The sequence below is a fragment of the Crocuta crocuta genome, unplaced genomic scaffold (genome assembly GCF_008692635.1).
Source record: "Crocuta crocuta isolate KB4526 unplaced genomic scaffold, BGI_CrCroc_1.0 scaffold138, whole genome shotgun sequence".
In the NCBI taxonomy this organism is placed as follows: domain Eukaryota; kingdom Metazoa; phylum Chordata; class Mammalia; order Carnivora; family Hyaenidae; genus Crocuta; species Crocuta crocuta.
Genome location: NW_027532585.1, coordinates 7,724,330 through 7,742,216, shown reverse-complemented (window position 1 = coordinate 7,742,216; position 17,887 = coordinate 7,724,330). Strand labels below are relative to the sequence as shown.

Below are 17,887 nucleotides of genomic sequence, written 5' to 3'. Positions count from 1 at the left end.
CTGCTGTCCCGCCGGCCCGGGAATTGCCCCGCACGACTCCGCCCCCGGCCGCGCCGCGTCTTTTACTTTCGCTTTCGTTTGGGCAGCCCCAGACCCTCGGCGCCCAGGGACGGCGACGGACGCCAATTCTGGCCGCCGGGCCGCNCTTTGAAACTTTGGGAAAAGGGCCCTCGCCCCCCACCCCCTCACCCGCCCTGGCATCTCTTGCTCGGCTCAGCGCGTCCTCGCTTCCCCGCTAGCCAGAGGGCTGGGACTGTCGTGCTGTTCGGGATTTGGAAAAGGGGGCGTGGATTGGGACGCGAAGGAGGGGACCGTTCTCTCGCAAAGTAGACTAAGCGCTCAGGTGCGACTGCCCGTGGCGCCACTTCCCGCGCCCCTCCCTGTTTGTCAGCTCTGGGTCTTGGCCTTTCCTGTGCCTGTCTGTTAAATGCGAACGGTGGTGACCGCGGGCTGACGGTTGCTGCGAGGCTGGAAGGAGATGCCAGGGGCCTAGCCCTTCCGTCGGGGCCCAGGGCACGGGCGCTGCTGTCGTCCTGGCTGGCGCCCCAGGCACTGAGCTCTTGATCTCTTGAAGGAAAAAAGGCTGCCTGCAGGCCACCTTGCTACCATTCACAGTTGTGCTCAAGTTTACCGCTTATGGGGCAGTCAAATCACTTGTGGGTTATTCCGTGTGGGGCCTTCCTAGGCCTTTTCAGTGGAACACTTGCTCTGGGGGGCTATGCGTCCCTGGCCTTTGTTTACTTAAGGTTATTTCCTCCTTCAGGGGCTACAGCCTGAGCCCTTACAAAGGTGATGGACACAAGGAAATAATCGTAGGCCTGTCCTCTCCTGGCACAGCAGAGGTGAGATAGGCCTGGAATTTCTTGGTAGGCTGTGAGGATGAGTGGAAATCCAAGCCTTGGCCTTGACTGAAATAATGTGGCCAAGGTTAGGCCCCTGCTTGGTCAGCACCTTTGTTCTGGGTGAACTTGATTTCACCCAGAAATCAAAGGCAGCCTCATAGGAGTAAGAGTCGCTGAGTGTTTGCTCTCCTTGCACAGCCATCAGCACCAACCCAGCAAGATGCCATGGGTTTCAGAGAGAAGACCCTTCTGGCCTAGTATTTGGAGGGAAAGCTCTGGAAAGCCTCCCACGGCTGATCCATAGAAATAAGCCTGAACTTTATGTCTCTGTAGTCAAGTCCAAAGTCCCCTCCACATGGCTGGGAAGGACAAGGAGTTCAAGCCGCACCCCTGCTTTGACAGAGTATGTCAACGGTTTATTGCGAGTGCAGTTCCCCTCTGCCTGCAGTACCCTGCCCCCCGCCCCCCCATCCTCTGGGCTTCCGCTTCTCAGACCTTGGGTCAGATAACTCTTCCCCGGAGAACCTTCCCTAATTCCTCTGAGGCCCAGTCAGATCCCCTGAATGACCACAGATTGTTGGTCTGCATGGCACTCGCTACAATTGCTGCTTGACATTTGTGCCCTCCTTTTATCAAAGTTCGTCCCCCATCAAGGCAGCACCAGGTTAGTTTGTTCACAGGAGTGTCCTCAGCTCCTAGCCCACGGCTTGGTGCGTTAGGCTCCCAGAAAGTATCCGAAGAAGAGCTGCCCCAAACACTTCCCAGCACCCCCCAACACCATCAAAGCAAAAGTCTGGCTTTCTTAGGAGCCCTCTTGCTTAGGGTTGTCCTTTAAAAAAAAAAATGGTCGCATTGTTTTATCATCCTACATCCTACATTCAGCTTTGGAGACTAGCATGAGCAAAAGGCTCAAGGCTTAATTACCACATGTCAAAGGTGGTGTTCTCTTCTGATGGGTTTTGTGTAACTTTAACTTGCTAACTTTAAAAAGTATTTCTGTGCTTTGCTAACAACAATCCACACTGAAAAATAAGCTTGTGTAAAGGAGATGAAATAAAACTCCTGAGCATTTCTGGGTGCCTGGATTCACTCTTATTTCCTTTGGGGATGGGGTTATCTCTGTTTTCAAGAAACGTTTTGCACCCTAATCTGAAAAATCTAACCGCCCCCAACCGAACACACAACACGCGTCGCAGGCAATGGCGGAGGGTTGATGAGGTGTTGAGAAACAAGATGGCTACCTGACTTCTCACAGTCCTTGTAGAGAGCTCTTGTGGGATCCTCCCCTCCCCCTCTGTTCCCTTTTAGCGGGCTCTCTTCTCTTAGGACATTTGTTTCTTCCAGCAATTAATATTCTTCCCGTTCAATTAATATTTCTTTAGTAAGCACCTTTTGTGTGTTGGGTGCTTCTGCCACGATGAACTTAGAACTGTTGTGTTTGAGCTAAACAATAAGCAGGGTGAAAATAAGTAAAAGACAAAGAGAGCAAGGGGTGGGGGGAGGTGATGAGATAGGTGTAATCAAGGAGGACCTCCCTAAGGAGGTGCCATTTAAGCTGGATTCTGAAGACGGATTATTAGCCAGCTGGACAGTGTCCAGCAAATGTATGGGTAGTGACTTCCAGAAAGAAGGAACTATGAGCCCTGACAGAACCCAAAATGAGTATAATATGCTTAAGAATGCTGGGAAGCTGCATGGTCTGATGGTAACGGGGTGTGTGCTGCTGGCTGCAGATCCAAGTCCTGCTGTTTACTAGTAATATAACCTGGGACAAGCTATATAGCTTTTTCTAGTCTCACCTTCCTCATCTGTCAAAAAGCAGTGATCATAGGGATCGTCTAACAGCATTATAAAGAGTATTAGATAAGGTAATGCTTACAAAACAATTGGTACAAGCAAATAATAAATCAGTTTCTATTATTGATATTTTTACTTCTTAAAGTAGAGGGAATAGTGGGTTAGTAGGATATCCCACTTTTTTTTATAAAGGACCAGGTGGTAAAGATTTTAGGCTTTCAGACCATATAGTCCAACTCACAATCGCTCAACTCTGGTGGTGACAGGAAAGCAGCCATAGACAATACGTTAATGAACGGGTATGTCTGTATTCCAATAAAACTTTATTTACAAAAACATGTGGTGGGCCATAGTTTGCCACCTCCAGTACTAGATAGTAAAGGGTCTTAAAATCCCAGGATGTGGGTTTAGGTTTGAACTTTTAGATCCTAGGGATCTCTTAAAGATTCTGGAGGAGGAAGATAATATGATGGAAATCTATTTTGGTAGAACTGCGTAAAACAGTCTGACACAGAAAGCTTTATACCCCCAGGTTGCTAATGGTCTTGAACTGGGTTCAAGTGATGCCAGGCAAAGGATGAGCACCTTGTCACCTGTCAGGAATGTAGGGGGAGTTTTTTGTTGTTACAGACCTTCCACAGCTTCTCAGACACAGGGATCCTTTCACAAAATCAGGGGTGCCAGATTAGAAGCTCTCTGAGGTCACAGCTTTTGTTTTCTTTGCTGCAGTATCTTCCCTCTCTGGAACAATGCCTCAAATAGAGTTGGCACTCAAGCATTTCAGTGGATGGTTGGTGCAGTAGCCCTGGAGCCTAAATACGCAAGACTGCTCCAGGCTTAATTAAAAACTGTAACACCTAAGGGCACCTGGCTGGCTCACTTGGTTAAGCATCCCGCTCTTGATTTTGGCTCAGGTCATGATCACCCAGTTTTGTGAGTTCAAGCCCCGCATTGGGCTCTGTGCCAACAGTGCGGAGCCGTCTTGGGATTCCCTCTCTCTCTCTGTCCCTCCCTGGCTCGCGCGCTCTTTGTCTCTCTCAAATAAATAAACTTAAAGAAAAATGTTTAAAAAAACTGTATCACCTAATGAGTGCTACTTAAAAGTATCATGAGGCCGGTGATGCCACTAGATAACAGTGTTCTGGTTCGGTTTTCTTTCTTCCAGATGGCAGACGATCAGGGCTGCGGCAGGGAGCAGGCGGCTGGGGACTCAGCAAGCGGAGATGCAGTTGATGCTAAGCCAGACCGGTCTTCCTTTGTGCCATCGCTCTTCAGGTATGTTTCCTGGGCTAACTAGGAGCCCCGGGTCCCTCCAGCCCGCCATGCCCCAGCCATGTCCGCACGCGCGTGGGGAGAGGGACATTCAGGGCCAGAGGTCTGTGCAGTGCGTGGACGATTCACACAGAACCCTGACAGCTGTGTGTGACAACGTTAGGGTGTCCGGGTGCACTTCCTGTCTCTGGGGCAGGCCTGGGTGTGGGGGAAACAAAGCGGGGGGTGGGGGGAGGGTCTCCAGCTCGGTGGCTGTGTAGCTGGCAGTGGCCCAGGAGGGAGAGGCGGTCCTCATCAGAGGTGATTTGCAGCTCCTCTGGGGCAGAGCCTGGGCTGCTGCTGCCCGTTGGGACCAGGTTTGGCAGCCAGGCAGAATCCAGGGGTGTGGGACAGGAGGTTTTAGGGTCACACTCCCTGGAAGGAAGCGTGCCATCTGCTGATTCTCACCTTGTCTTTTCTTGAGCTCCCTTCTAAAATTCTAAATTTTGCATTTAATAATAATAACGACTTCATTTATTACATTCTTGTGTGCTAGCTTAGTATTGCATGCTGTCCTCGTAATCACTGGAGATAGTTCCTATTGTTATCACCATTTAATAGGTAGGGAAACTGAGGCACAAAGAGGTTTACTAGCTTGCCTCTCTGATGACAGTTGATAAATGTTGGAGGGGCACCCGGGTGGCTCCTTTGGTTCAACATCCGTCTCTGGATTTCTGCTCAGGTTGTAATCTCAGTTTGTGAGTCCGAGCGCCACACTGGGGTTCTGCTGACAGTGACATGGACAGGGACATGGAGGAGCCCTTCCGTCCCTCACCCTTGGTCATGGAGTGGCAGGCAGCAGGCTTCCTGGCAAGAAGCCAGAGTGCTCTATGGGTCAGAAGCATCAGACTTTCTGGTCTCTCCTAAGCCAAGCCCCACCTGGGAGGGACTGTGACAAAAATCAAAGTTGAGGTTAGGGAGTGCTCCCAAGCAGTGCTCGGGAGGGGAAGAGCTGGTGATGAGGGGCAGCCTATCTCCCTCCAAACATCCCAGAGAAACCCTTGGGTCACACCATCCCAGACAAGACTCAGAAAAGTGAGAAGGCCTCAACATCCTGGACCTGAATTCCTTTGGCTTTAGGAGCCACTTAGGGTCAAGGATATCCAGTGAAATGACCAGAACATACAGCTGTTAACTCCTGAGAACTTCTGAAAGCCATAAGGTCAGTTGATCCAGTACAAGCCCTTTAGAACAGCGACCATCCAGTGTTTCATTCACATAGCTGCAAAATAATGCTGTAAAACTACACATGCACTCTCGTATTTTAAAGTGACATACAAATTTCTTGTTAAATAGGTGCAAAAGACATGAGAGTATTTCAGTTTTCCCAAGTCTCTTGAGTCTTTGGGTTAAGCAGGTACCTCTCGGTGACAGAGAAACAGGAACTGTATGATTAATGGTCATTTCATAAGACTTAGTGAAGCCTTTCAGTGTACTTCCCAGAAATTATGAAAACCAGTGGGATGTTGTAAATACTGATATTTGAAAATCACTTCTTTAAATGTAATCAGTGGACTCTAAATCCACAGTAGGTTTATAACCACATGTCTCCATTAAAAATGTACACGAGCAAGTTGTCTTTAACAGCTGGAATTTGTGTTTCTTTTTTCCATGAACTCTTGTTTTTCATTTTATTTCTTCCCACAGTATTTTATTCTGATCACCTCATCATGCATCTCTGTAACATAAAGGTATGCATCTATGCATATGCATAAAATTTTTAAAAATTATTTTAATGTTTATTTTTGAGAGAGAGTGCATAAGCAAGAGTGCAAGTGGGGGAGGGTCAGAGAGAGAGGGAGACAGAATCTGAAGCAGGCTCCAGGCTCTGAGCTGTCAGCACAGAACCCGGCACAGGGCTCGAACCCACAAGTGGTGAGAAGTGGTGAGATCATGACCCGAGCCAAAGTCAGACACTTAAGTGACTGAGCCACCCAGGCGCCCCTATGTATGCATACATTTTAAGACATTTTTCCAGGTATCATGAGTATGAAAAGAAATTTCTGCTACGTTAAGTTAGTAATAATTTCTCCTAGACTAAGTTACTGTCCTGGCTCTTATTAATTCACAATCCAAACAAATGTTGATAAACCATTAGTACTATTAAGTCATTTTTCATCAAGATAATTATTAAATAGAAATTACATTTAAATTGCAACTTATAATGGGAAAGTATTATAAAAAGCATTTAAAAAGCGAGCTTACGCATAAATGGATAAATGAGAGCCATTGCCAGAATAAGAAAGAGTTCAGTATCACCTCTTCTGCCCGTTTGTCATTTTTAGAGGTAGAAGCACTGAGAAACCACAAATAAGTACATGACATGGCAATAGTTTTGTGATAATAATGTCACTTAATTCTCTGAATTTCTTCTAAGTTCTGTGCCAAAAAAATGACAAATCAATTAGGTCCTTCTTAAGTTGTATTGAAAATAATTAGAAATTACTTGGCTTACAAGTTTCAATCCTTAGAAAACATTTTTTTTCCATTAATGGGAATTATACTCAAAAGACTTTATCAAAACTTCCCAAAAAAACTTCATTAAACCCGTCCCTCTTTAGTTGGAGGCAAATTGTTTAACCCAAAATATTCCCAACAAAGATAAGATAATGAACGTAGCAATGATAAACTTTTGTCAGTATCCTTTTTATTTATTTATTTAATTTTTAAAAATGCTTTTAAACTATCTGGATTTTAAAATACTGTTAAGACCTTAGAGCTGCAAATGTAACTCATTCACTTCCGTAAAATGTCTTACGTAAGCTCTGTTGCAAAGCCAGTCCTTCTTACCCAACCAATCTGCTACACCAGATTTGCTTTCAACCAGTAAAGGTCTGATACCGTTTTCAGTTCAGCCAATGTATTATAAGGCATCCCTGTGACAACTATCTTGTTTCTGATTCTTAGAGGATGGATGGATGAATGGATAGTTGGATAGATGGATGGAAGAAAGGAAGGTTGGATGGATGATGGATGTAAGGTGGGGAGAGAGGGAAGGAAGGAGGAGGGAAAGGGCACAAAGAAGGCCTAATGTTGTGTTACTTCTCTCAGTGTTTGTTTGCTTTGCAGTCACAGAATTCTAGCTCAGAAGTGATAACGTCTTTGGAAATAATCAGGGGGTGAAAAAAGGCAAAGTCATTATATAAGAGCCACAACACTCCCATTCCATTCTATGTATATATTTTTATTCAGTATATTTTTTAAACATATAACTGAATTTTGAACAGCCCAGTGTGGCCCCAAACAGCCCCATTTCTAATGCCATCCTTCACCCTTATTAGTCTCTTGTGTAAGTAAGAAGCCCATTACAGTGCCTGATTCAAGGAAACCCACAGATACTGATATTTAAATTGTCTGTTAGATAATGTGGAGGTTTTGACACCGTCTAAAAATTAAGGTGGAAGAGAATTGTGCTCTTCTTTTATATAGTGGGAGATGGGAAACTGAGAAAGGGAAGAGTATCTCAGTCAGATCAGTTTTAGGAAAAATATGTATGAAAGTTGAGGATCTGATCATTAATTCCCTTTAAAACACCTCTGCCTTAAAGATGCATCATTTTACAAAAATAGATATGGTCTGTGATATTGGGTTGTTTTTTTTTTACCCCCTTAAGTCCTTTGGAAAGGTCAGTAAGCCCAGGCAATTTTCTGTATTCTAGTTCACTATCTTTTTTTATAGCATGGCTGATATTGACATCAAGCTTCATTTATCAAAATAAACAATAATTATCCTTGCAAAATATTTGAATTAAATTCCATTTTCCAGTTAAATATTTGAATTAAAGTAAGTGGGCAGGGGCAGGTTTTAGAAGGGCTTATCTGTAGGTCACATCAAGGATTTGGAATCAATCCTAAGAACAAGGAAGTCATGGAAGAGTTTAAGTGGAGTGACTTGATCAACCACACCTACAAAAAGAAAAAAAAAAAAAGTGCGGGAGCAGCAGAGTTGCAATGCAGGGCAGGGCCTGAAGAGGGGGCTGTTGCAAATTGTCCGGGAGAGAATGGGAGCCAAATGGGAGCCGAAAGCGAGCCGAATATGGCAGGTGGAGCCTAGCCTTCAGCCCAGAGGTGCCAGAGGTGCAGAGAGGTAGAAGCACTGGGACTTTGTGACCAAGAGGAAGGAAGGGCCGAAGAAGGGAGAGGCGATGGAGAAAGTGGCACCTGGACCCCAGGGGATAGTTGAAGGCGTCTGGTGACCCCTGAGCTGTCTGGCCAGGAAAGGGGTGATGAAGTCCCTGATTTCCGATAGAAAACCCGGCGTTTCCACCTTTCATTGCTTCCCTGAATATTCCTGCTGCCTTGGCTCTGCTGCCCGAGAGCGCTGGGCAGATTTGGGTGGTGCCAGGTACTCGGCATGTGATGGGAGGAGACTCTAAGAGCAACTCAGAACAGTGGGATTTGCCACAAAGAGCAGATGTCCATTATCACACCTGGCCGGTCGACACCCTACACCTTCAGCTCTGTGATTGAAGATTCTAACGCGTTGTTTATTCTGCTGAATTTAATTCACTGAGGTGACCTGAAAATGGCAGGGCAAATCTGCCGCCCCGCCCACGGTCCCCCTCTGCAGAGTGCGGGACACTAAGTGTGCTACAGGTCCCATGTGTGGGTCCGTCAACCACTGTGCTTGATTGCTCCCCGCGGCTGATGGTGGGCACCCTACCCAGACTGTCCCGCCCCCAGCTTCCTTCTTGGGGTGTCAGAATTGCTGTCAGGTGACGCCCCCTGCCCCCTCTAATTGAGGACACGTGCCCTTCCCTAGAGACATCGAAGGATTCTGGGAAATAAGTCTCCTTTTCCCCCACAAAAACCTGGGAGCACTCTAACTGGCTCCAGATAGTTCCAAGCTCTCGGACTTGTCTTGGCTTTTTCGACTCCCTGTCACTAGATGGCGCCACAGCATCGTTTTATTTCCTTTCCATTGGCCCCTGCGTAAACACGACTGTTCTTTAACTCACTTTTTTTAAAAGAAAAAAACAAGACTATATTAAAATGTTTTCTCATTTACTGATTATTGAAGAACAGTTGGAAAACACAGGAAACCATAAAGGGAAGACATGCAAGATATTAGCTTAAAATTAGTAAAAGTGTTTTAATTAGCAAAGATTAGTTAAAATTAGTAAAAGTCAAAACAACAAAAAAAGGAGAAATTGGTATGTGCACAGCCTGCATTCATTTTGAGCCATTGTTTAGGGAACAAGGCCTAGAATCATCTGCGAACTTATAGAGGGATTCTTCTTGATGTAAAGGTAGCCCTAGCACTTGGCACAGGTGACCAGCCACCCATGCTAGCAGTGTGGTCCCTGCCCTGGATGTAAACTCAGGTTGTCATCGAATGTCTAGGCATGGCTACTGAAAACGGCTAATGGCTGAGAATAGCTAATTGCTGAATTGTCGTGTACTAGGAACTGGAGGGGGGAGGGGGGAGGGGAGAGCCAGAGGAGTTGGAAGTTGCCTTATCAGGGGACAGGAGGAGCCTGCTTGCAGGCCACAGTGACAGTGATGGGCAGGCCAGGCCACGGAGCACACACAGATTCTTGGAAAGTAGGTGGAGGCCCACAGCCAGGGTGGGCTTGATCCTGGTGCTGCCACCCTGGAAGCCATTGAAGGTGTGAGACCAGGCCCCGCCTCACACACGTCCTCTCTCAGGCATACTTCCGCTCTGAAATCAGAGGCTCCTTTCTGCTCAAGGTCAGTATTAAGGGAAATAAAAGACAAAGTAGCAAACAGATTTCACACACTCAGATTTCCCCTGGGCCCTGGTGGGGCCTTTGTGTCCCTACAGAGAGGTTTGTTTATCCTTCCATTTCCGGGGTGAAGGGAGCGGGAGAAAGGCCTCGTTTTCGAAACTTGATAAACCCCCTAACTTAGAGGCGCTCGTTCAGATCCCATGGGTTTTGTCCTTCATATCATCTTCCTGTGCTGCCCTCTGTGCTCCTTGAGTGTGTTTAACGAATGCCACAGGGTTATAATTCTTTCTCCTCCTGCATCGCAACTTGAGTTTCTCCACCAGTTAAGTGTTATATGTAAACAGATCCCTGTAAAAATATGTGTTATTTGTATAATTATAAGAAAGGTCCCGGTGGCCTGTCTTTTCATTTGGAGAGGAAGGTGTTTCAGAAGAACCACTGCTTTGGAATTAGAGAAAGATAGCAGACCTTAACTCATCCCAAAGAATATGTTAAGCAAAAGCCATTTGATCCCACCCATTGATTAAAAGAGGCCAGGGCTGGGCCCCCTAAAAGAAAGAGAATGTTAAACTATACCCAGGGAGTTTATTTTTCAATAAAGGAAGTCTTCGAATTCAGACTACAGAATACTGGATGCCTGTCTCCCAAATTTGTACATAAACCATACTAAAGATTTAATGCTGTGTTAAATCTTGAAGCAGTGATGACTATTAAAGTGACAGCAATGGTGGCTTGGAGGTGGACATCCCAGATTCTGGTCCTGGCCTTGCCTCCCAATCACTAGTTGAGGCACTGACAAGTCCTTTGACCTTTTTGAGCCTCAGTTTCCTCATCTGCACAGTAGGTATACAAATACCTGTCCACTAGATTGTTCATGAGAATTGAATACAGTAACCATCAGCTTGCTGAATTGTCTGATGAGGAAGAAACCGTACATCTTGACAGGGAAGAAATCAGAACCGTAATGTTAAAACCAGAAGACTCCAGAAAATGTGATTTATCCAATTCCCTCCCATAACAGTCCAGGACAGTTAAGACCAGAGAGGTTAAGACTTTACCCTAGTCACCCAGCAAGATCAGCACCAAGACCTGGGTCTAACTTGGGGCCCAGTGCTCCCCATCTGTCAAGTGCCAGTCACGACTGCGGTGGTGTTGAGCCGGTCAACCACGTGAATCCACCAGCAGAGCGGGGGTTTTCTTCTCCCCAGGTGGGTCAGCAAATTTAATTCTTCATTGAAATTTCTCCCTTTCTGCCCTGCTTCAGCTGAGGGGTTGGACAGAGTTCAGCAGGGCTGGCGATGGGCTTTCTGAGAGAGAGCTAAGTGCCCATTTCAGGAGCAGAGAGCCATGCCTCTAAACCGTGGTCACGGGATCTAGAGACTTTGATGCTTCCCCACATGCAGAGTACCTCCAGTTATTATAGGTGATTGTTCTTCTAGAAAGAAAATCATGAGCTAGCTGTATGGTTAAAAGAAAAAAGTGACAAAGGGAAGTAAATGATCAGGTTTTCATCGCCATCACAATGTTAAAACACTATTTGTACAGAATTCAGTCTAGTTATAGAAAGTACTATGAAATTTAAGACCCGTTGTTTCTCAGGGGAAGACGCGGTCACAAGTAAGAGTTGTGTGGCGGGGCCTCATGTTCAAACCCTTTGCTTGCTGGAGCCCAGGGTGTCTGGCACACACATGTAATAGTGAGTTTGTCTGCTATTCCACAGTTGAAGACGAATGAGGGCTGGGGCACCTGGGTGGCTCAGTCGATTAAGAGTCCAACTCTTGATTTCTGCTCAGGTCATGATCTTGTGGGATTGAGCTCACCTCAGCTCTGCACTGACAGCATGGAGACTATGTGGAGTTTGGTTCATTCTCTCCCTTTCTGTCTCTCTCCCTCTCTCTCTGTCCCTCCCCTGCACATCCCCCCCTTCAAAATAAAGAAACATAAAGAAAAAGAGAGGACTGAGTCCTGTTCACTGCTCTAAATTCTAGAGGCCTCCATCATCATACAGACAGCAGTTTGAGGCTATTTCAAGGGAATTCTATCCTTTATTTCCCCCCGAATGGTTAATTCTTTTATCAATTTTTATTGTCAGAGGTCTCTCTGCTTTGTTTTTCAGGGGAGGAGGAAAGTGATGTGTAGAAGTTTGGGGGAAGAAATCTTTCCCTCCATAGCCTATTTTAAATGGACTCTGTTTCCCAAAGTAAGGGTAGGTTTGCAAATCTGGGTTCCAGAAAAGAACGTACGGAACCAGTTCTCTCTCTGCTCAGAGAGCTGAGGGTGGCCGAGGGTTTCGTTTGCCCAGGATAGAAGATGTTACAGCTCCACTCTGTCAGTGACACACCTTTCACTGGCCATGAGCTTGAATCAGGAAATTGAGGACTTCATTGTGAGCAGTTTTGCTTAATAAGGGTTTCATTTTTATGTGTTCACATTTTCCTCATTGCATCCGGCGGGGTGAGATGGGGAAGGGGTGATAAATCCTGGATCACTCACTTTGCTCAAGGCCATTGAAGAATGATTTATACGCCTCATTTGACAATCGAAGTATTTGGTCTCCCTCTGTAGTCTTTTGGTATTTGTATGAGTGCCTCACGTACTTCTTTAAGGCAAAAAATAACCTCAAGCATTTGAACACCGATTCACCACAAGTCCCCCTCCTTTTCTCGTTCATTGCCTCACATACGATTTTACATATTTTGCAATCTCTGTGTGTGCTGTTTTGCCACCTTTTATAGATTGGCACTTTGGCAGGTCGCCCGCAGCTGCACTCTCATCACTTTGAATAGCTGTACAGTGTTTTATTCTACTGCGTCTCAGTCTCTTGCTTAGCTGTTCCCATTTCCATGTTTCCACTCTTAAAAATGGTGCTGCTGGCTGCATCTTTGTGGAAGTTTGGGGTGTTTTTTCTTCCCCTACTTGGGATCCCATGCTCTGAGAAAGTCACTTTGTCTCTAGGGAGCTGTCCCAGGGTTGGGGGGGGGGGACGCAACAGTGTGGAGCCTGGGCATTTCTGCTGGTCAGCAGAGAAGGGCGAGGCCAGTGTGACTTTCCCAGCCCCAGCGTGAATGGTCCTATGGAAAACTCCAGCGTGCAGTTCACTGCTGATTCAGTCACGGGCCTTCAGGGCCAGGCGGGCTATGCCAGTCTGCTGTCCCCTGCTGAGCCCCGAGCATGTTGAGTTTTTATTATTACAGAGAAGAAGGAAACTCGCTGCCCATAGTTGCCGGGCGAAGCCTAGTTTTGATGCACAGGGGGGTCCTCTCGGATGGAGACGCGAGGTACCGCCTTCACTCTTTCCTTTCCTCTCTGCCTTGCTCTGTGCCTTGGTGTGTCAGGACTGTCGGGGATACCCGCTGTTAGGATGTGGAAACCATGAATGAATCATCCCAAAAATATTTAGACAAAGCAGCTACGAAAACCAGAGCTCTAGTTCCGAATGAAACAGCCCTGGGGAAATGTGTGCCTGGTGGTGTGTTTACTTTCCTGCTGATGAATGTCTGCAAACAGATAGAGCTTCTGGGGATCCTATTCATGGAGACGCTTTAGAAAATAAACAGTAGCAGGTTTGCGTGCTTCTATTCCCTTCCAAATATAGAAAGGTATAATTCACATCTCGAGCAGCTTAGGAGATCTGTAAGAGGATAAAACCTGTATTTATCCACTTCGGTGATGAGGAAAATTACACTCAGGCCCAGAGTGGAGTATAAAAACTCACTGTGCCCTTTCTGAGGGTTTTTACTTCTTCATAAAGTAGGTAGAGTATTTTTAACCTATAATGGTTTCTGGTACAGGTTGCTATAGGCTCTTCAAGGACGTCTTTTTAATATAAATAGCCATCAGAGCTTGGCTGTGATTTTTTGCCTCTTGACGTTGTCAAAGTGACTGAGTTGGCCTCGCACTGTTTGAGGTTCCAAAAACTGGGTCCCTGACCGAAGAAGTTAGGATAATCTAGTTTCTTCCCAATAATCAATGCTGGCGTGTGGTCTGTGTTCTTAGCAGAGATTTGAGCTTATCTGAATATGTCTGGGAAGAGACGATAATGGTACTTGCTCATACTGGTGAGGAAACGCAATACCAAAAAAGAAAAAGAAAAAATGGTTAGGAAGCGTTGGTATTCAGTGCATTTTAGTGCACACTTTCAAACACTTGCTAAGTCAAGTTCTGCCAGGTTATCATGGTTACTGCAATCTTGTTTGGCCCTAAGAACAGTGATTTCATGGCCAGATTTATTCATTTTTTTAATCTGTAGCCAATTGTGAAACACAGGCGCCTTTAAGAGGATTTAGAACTTTAATTCACTCTTCTGGTTTATCTTGAGCCTTGCACTTAACAGCAAGAATCCTGTGTTTCTTCTCAGCATCGTCATCTTGGCCAAAGTCTTCAGAAAGTGAAAAAGGTCAAGATAAACGCTAGGTTTATCCGCAGAGAATTAGCAAAAGGCAGGGGGGGAGGGGAAGACAGCAGAATGGGAAGTAATAGCATCTGACTTAGAAACAATACGATGGCCACTTTTTATTTACTGTGCAAATATTAGTGACACTTGTTCCTGGTGACATCCTAGGGGATGTCTGAAGTGGTTTCTCCAACACCGTTTGCACAGCTTATCAGATTCCAGAGAAAGATTGGTTTTCCTTTGATCTGCTCCTGGGGTCTGTGGCCAGCAATTCACACGAGCTCTAGGATCTTCTGCAGAAAAGTCATGGGAGCTTAAGAAAACAACAACAGCCGCTTTCAGAAGATCTTATCTCTAGGGGAGGATCGCCAGCTGAAGAAGTTTCTAATCCGATATACCGCCAGCTGAAGAAGTTTCTAATCCGATATACGTTAAAAAAAAAAAAAAAGAAAAGGAAAGAAAAAGAAGTTTCTAATCTGGATCTTCGAAAGCTTTCCTAGCAGCCTTCTCGTTCCTCACCCCTGGGAGAACCCGGCCCGCTGAGCTGTGCACTGTTACCATCTCTCTGCCGCAGCTAATTAATTAGCGCAGTCTCTTTGGAGCCCTTGAGGGCCCTGCTTCTGTCCAATAGCAGTTGTTTATCTGATGATCTGCTTGGCTCTGGCAATTGATTTCCAAACAGACAGTAACTCTTCATGAGCTCTCGGCACTGGGATAGCAAAGCTTCCCTCCCCTGACTCTGAATTACTGCGACACTGTGCAAACAAGGAAGGGCAAGGGTGGCCTTGCGCACACAGTGGCATTTCCTGGAAGCATCTCGGTCGTGTTGTTCAAGTGATAATCAGAGTAACATTTTGTCTGCCTGTCGCCCCTAGGAGACCTCACAGGTTTCATGGAAAGCTGTAGATCACACACGTGACCCTAAACACAGTCTCGCTGCTGCTGAGGGGCACCTTCCCCGGGCTGTGCTTCCCGAAGTATATCTTGTCCGAGCTTCTGGCAAGAGCCAAGGGTCCTGCAAGGCTGTGCCCACATGGAGAATGGTGTTTGAGAGCGGAGGGTGAGCCGGCCCTCTGCCCTGCCCGGGTGACCGCAGTGAGAGTTTAGTCAAGGGAGCCCAGGCTGTAGGCGGACAGGCTGGTACTGAGACCCTCACGCGCCAGAGGTGAGCGGCTCCAAGAAAATCCCCCTGGCCCGGCTCTGATCCTCTAAGTCTAGCACGAGGCCCCAGGAATCTGGATTTTAATAGACGCAAGAAATGTTGGAATAGGGAACTTCGTGTGGGACCTGTGAGTGACTCTGGACTCTGGCCCTTTCTGGCTTTGGGTTCTCAGACAAGCTCACGTCACCTTTTCCTATGAGATGGGGCCAGCGCCTGTGTCGTCAAGACCGGGAGTGTTCCAGAACATTCCTTCTTAGAACTGTGTTATTACCGGCACCGTTATTGACACGTGCAAGAGAAAGAAGCTCACTCAAAAGGCTAGGGAATAAAATCACATGTAAAATCACAGTGGAAAACAGAAACGCGGGGTCTCTCATCAGCCCTTTTAATGAGTAGCACAAAAAAAAAAAAATATGAATCCAGTAATCTTCAAAATAGGCCAAATAATGAAATCCGTTTCCAGCAGGTGATTTTTAACCACTAAATCATTTTTATTTTGACCTTTGGAGTAGTTAATTTAGTCACATGGACTAAAAAAGATACACAAACTCTTCCCCCTTCACGCTGCCCTTGCCCCGGGCCCCCTAATACACAGGTAACCACTCTTCGCGATATGCGACAACTACCATTAGTAATAAGAACATTCCCGTACTATCTACTGCAGGCCATGCGCTGTTCTAAGTGCTTTTTCAATATCAGCCTGTTTATAAGCTGTGAGGCGGATGTTGTAATTTTGTTCTTTTTACAAACGAGGAGGCATAGAGGGGTTAAGTAACTCGCCCGTGGTCACTCAGCTCTGTGGTAGAGCCGGGTTTCAGAGCGAAGCAGCCCAGCCCTGGAACGAATGCCTTGATCCGTTTTGTCACCCTTCAGGAGGGGTCTTTCTGCAGATGCAAGCAAACATAAGGATAAATTTTCCCCTCCTTTTCCCCCAAAGGGTGGTATACTGTTCCCATTGTTCTGTCCCTCAGAACTTCCTCATTCTTTTCTGCGGTACCGTGTTATTTTGATCAAACACCCTCCCCTCCGTGGTTCATCCAGGAAGTAGAGACTGAACTGCATCTGTGTACCTGTCTGCGGGTCATTATGGGAGTGGCCGCCCCGACAGGCTTATGTCTGCCCGCCAGGTCTTTTAACTGAGGCACGCTACGAAGGCTCACGGTTGGAAATAAGAGCCGCAGGGGGAAACGGGAAGAAAACTTGCCAGTCTCCAAGGAGCCCCAGGTGTCATGCTCAGGAGAAGCACTGCAATGAAACAACTGTCCTGTGTGTACAGAAGCAACAAGTAGGGGCTACCCTAAAAGAGTTGCCTCACAGAAGTCATTTCTCTTCCTTTTTTTTATTTTTTTATTTTTAATTTATTTCTAGGGGAGAGAGACAGCGTGAGCAGGGGAGGGTCAGAGAGAGAGGGAGTCACAGACTGAAACAGGCTCCAGGCTCTGAGCTGGCAGTCAGCACAGAGCCTGACGCGGGGCCCGAACCCACGAACCGCGAGATCATGACCTAAGCGAAAGTCGGATGCTCAACCGACTAAGCCACCCAGGCGCCCCAGTCATTTCTCTTCCTAAATGTGAGGCTATATTTAATATCTCTGCAGCAGCCTTGTAGGCAGAATTGGCAAAACGGAATAAAGGCACTGCTCTCACTGGAGACTTGAAGGGAGAATGGGACAGAAAGAGCGCTCAGCCCCAGGACAGGGTGCTGGGAAGCCTCACAGCTAGTCGGTGGCGGACTCCGATTCTAGCAGAATGTATCTATTATGCCATGGGCTTCAGTCCACATTCTTTTTTCCTGGTGCTTTCTCCATCTTGACAATTATTTCTTCCTGTTGTTTGTCTGGTTACTTGCTTTAACCTGGGCACAGGGGTTGATTCCCTGGAAGTTAAGCTATGATGGAGTTTCCCCCCGGCCGGTGCCTCCAGATGAAGTCACTGGAGTAGAATTCATTGCCCTCTGATACACGTCTGGGATCTGCAAAGACCTGGGTTTAACAAAAAGCTAGTTTAGGTCAGAAGGAAAAATAAATATTGACGGACTCAAATCCAGAAAGAGGAAGCAGCTATTCATTTCATTTTGAAAAATGAGAGTTCAAGTTAGGGGCTGGTCAGGTGAGGGAATTCCCTCCCTTTTGAAATATTTGCTAAGCATAAGAATCCCATTTCATGGTCAGTTTTAAGGTACTTTTCATAACCTTGGAAATTTCTTAAAAGTGTGTCTATCATTATTCCCCTTTTGTGTTCCTTTTTTTTTTTAATTTTTTTAATGTTTTATTTATTTCTAGGAGAGAGAGAGAGAGACAGAAAGACAGCGTAAGCAGGGGAGGGTCAGAGAGAGAGGGAGTCACAGACGAAACAGGCTCCAGGCTCTGAGCCGGCAGTCAGCACAGAGCCCGACACGGGGCTCGAACCCACGAACTGCGAGATCATGACCTAAGTGAAAGTCGGACGCTTAACCGACTAAGCCACCCAGGTGCCCCTGTGTTCCTTTTTTTAAAAAAAAATTATTTTTCACATTCTATTCTGATAGAAGTGGAGTCCTTTTTTTGCATGTAACCTATAGCCAAGCCTGTTTTTCTTATGAAAGATGCTCACTGGCTTCTTTTGTTTTGCTCATCATTGCAGATGGGCTAATGACAGCTTTTAAAAAAAATCACAGCACGTTTATTACTTGGATGCTCTTGCACAGTTTGTTTT

The 17,887-nt window shown here is 46.2% G+C and overlaps 1 protein-coding gene across 2 annotated transcripts in view; it reads left to right on the top strand.

Moving 5' to 3' along the window:
• The window catches only part of CASP7 (caspase 7), a 29,586-nt gene that overhangs the window by 614 nt on the left and 11,085 nt on the right, over window positions 1-17,887 (top strand). Inside the window, exons 1-2 of one of the 2 annotated variants that reach the window (XM_077779567.1) lie at window positions 664-842; window positions 3,805-3,914. In XM_077779567.1, the coding sequence (XP_077635693.1) occupies window positions 3,805-3,914 (110 nt within the window). In that variant the 5' untranslated portion in view covers window positions 664-842. Of the gene's footprint in view, window positions 1-663; window positions 843-3,804; window positions 3,915-17,887 lie in introns of those variants that run through there. The other variant, XM_077779568.1, reaches the window with a different exon arrangement.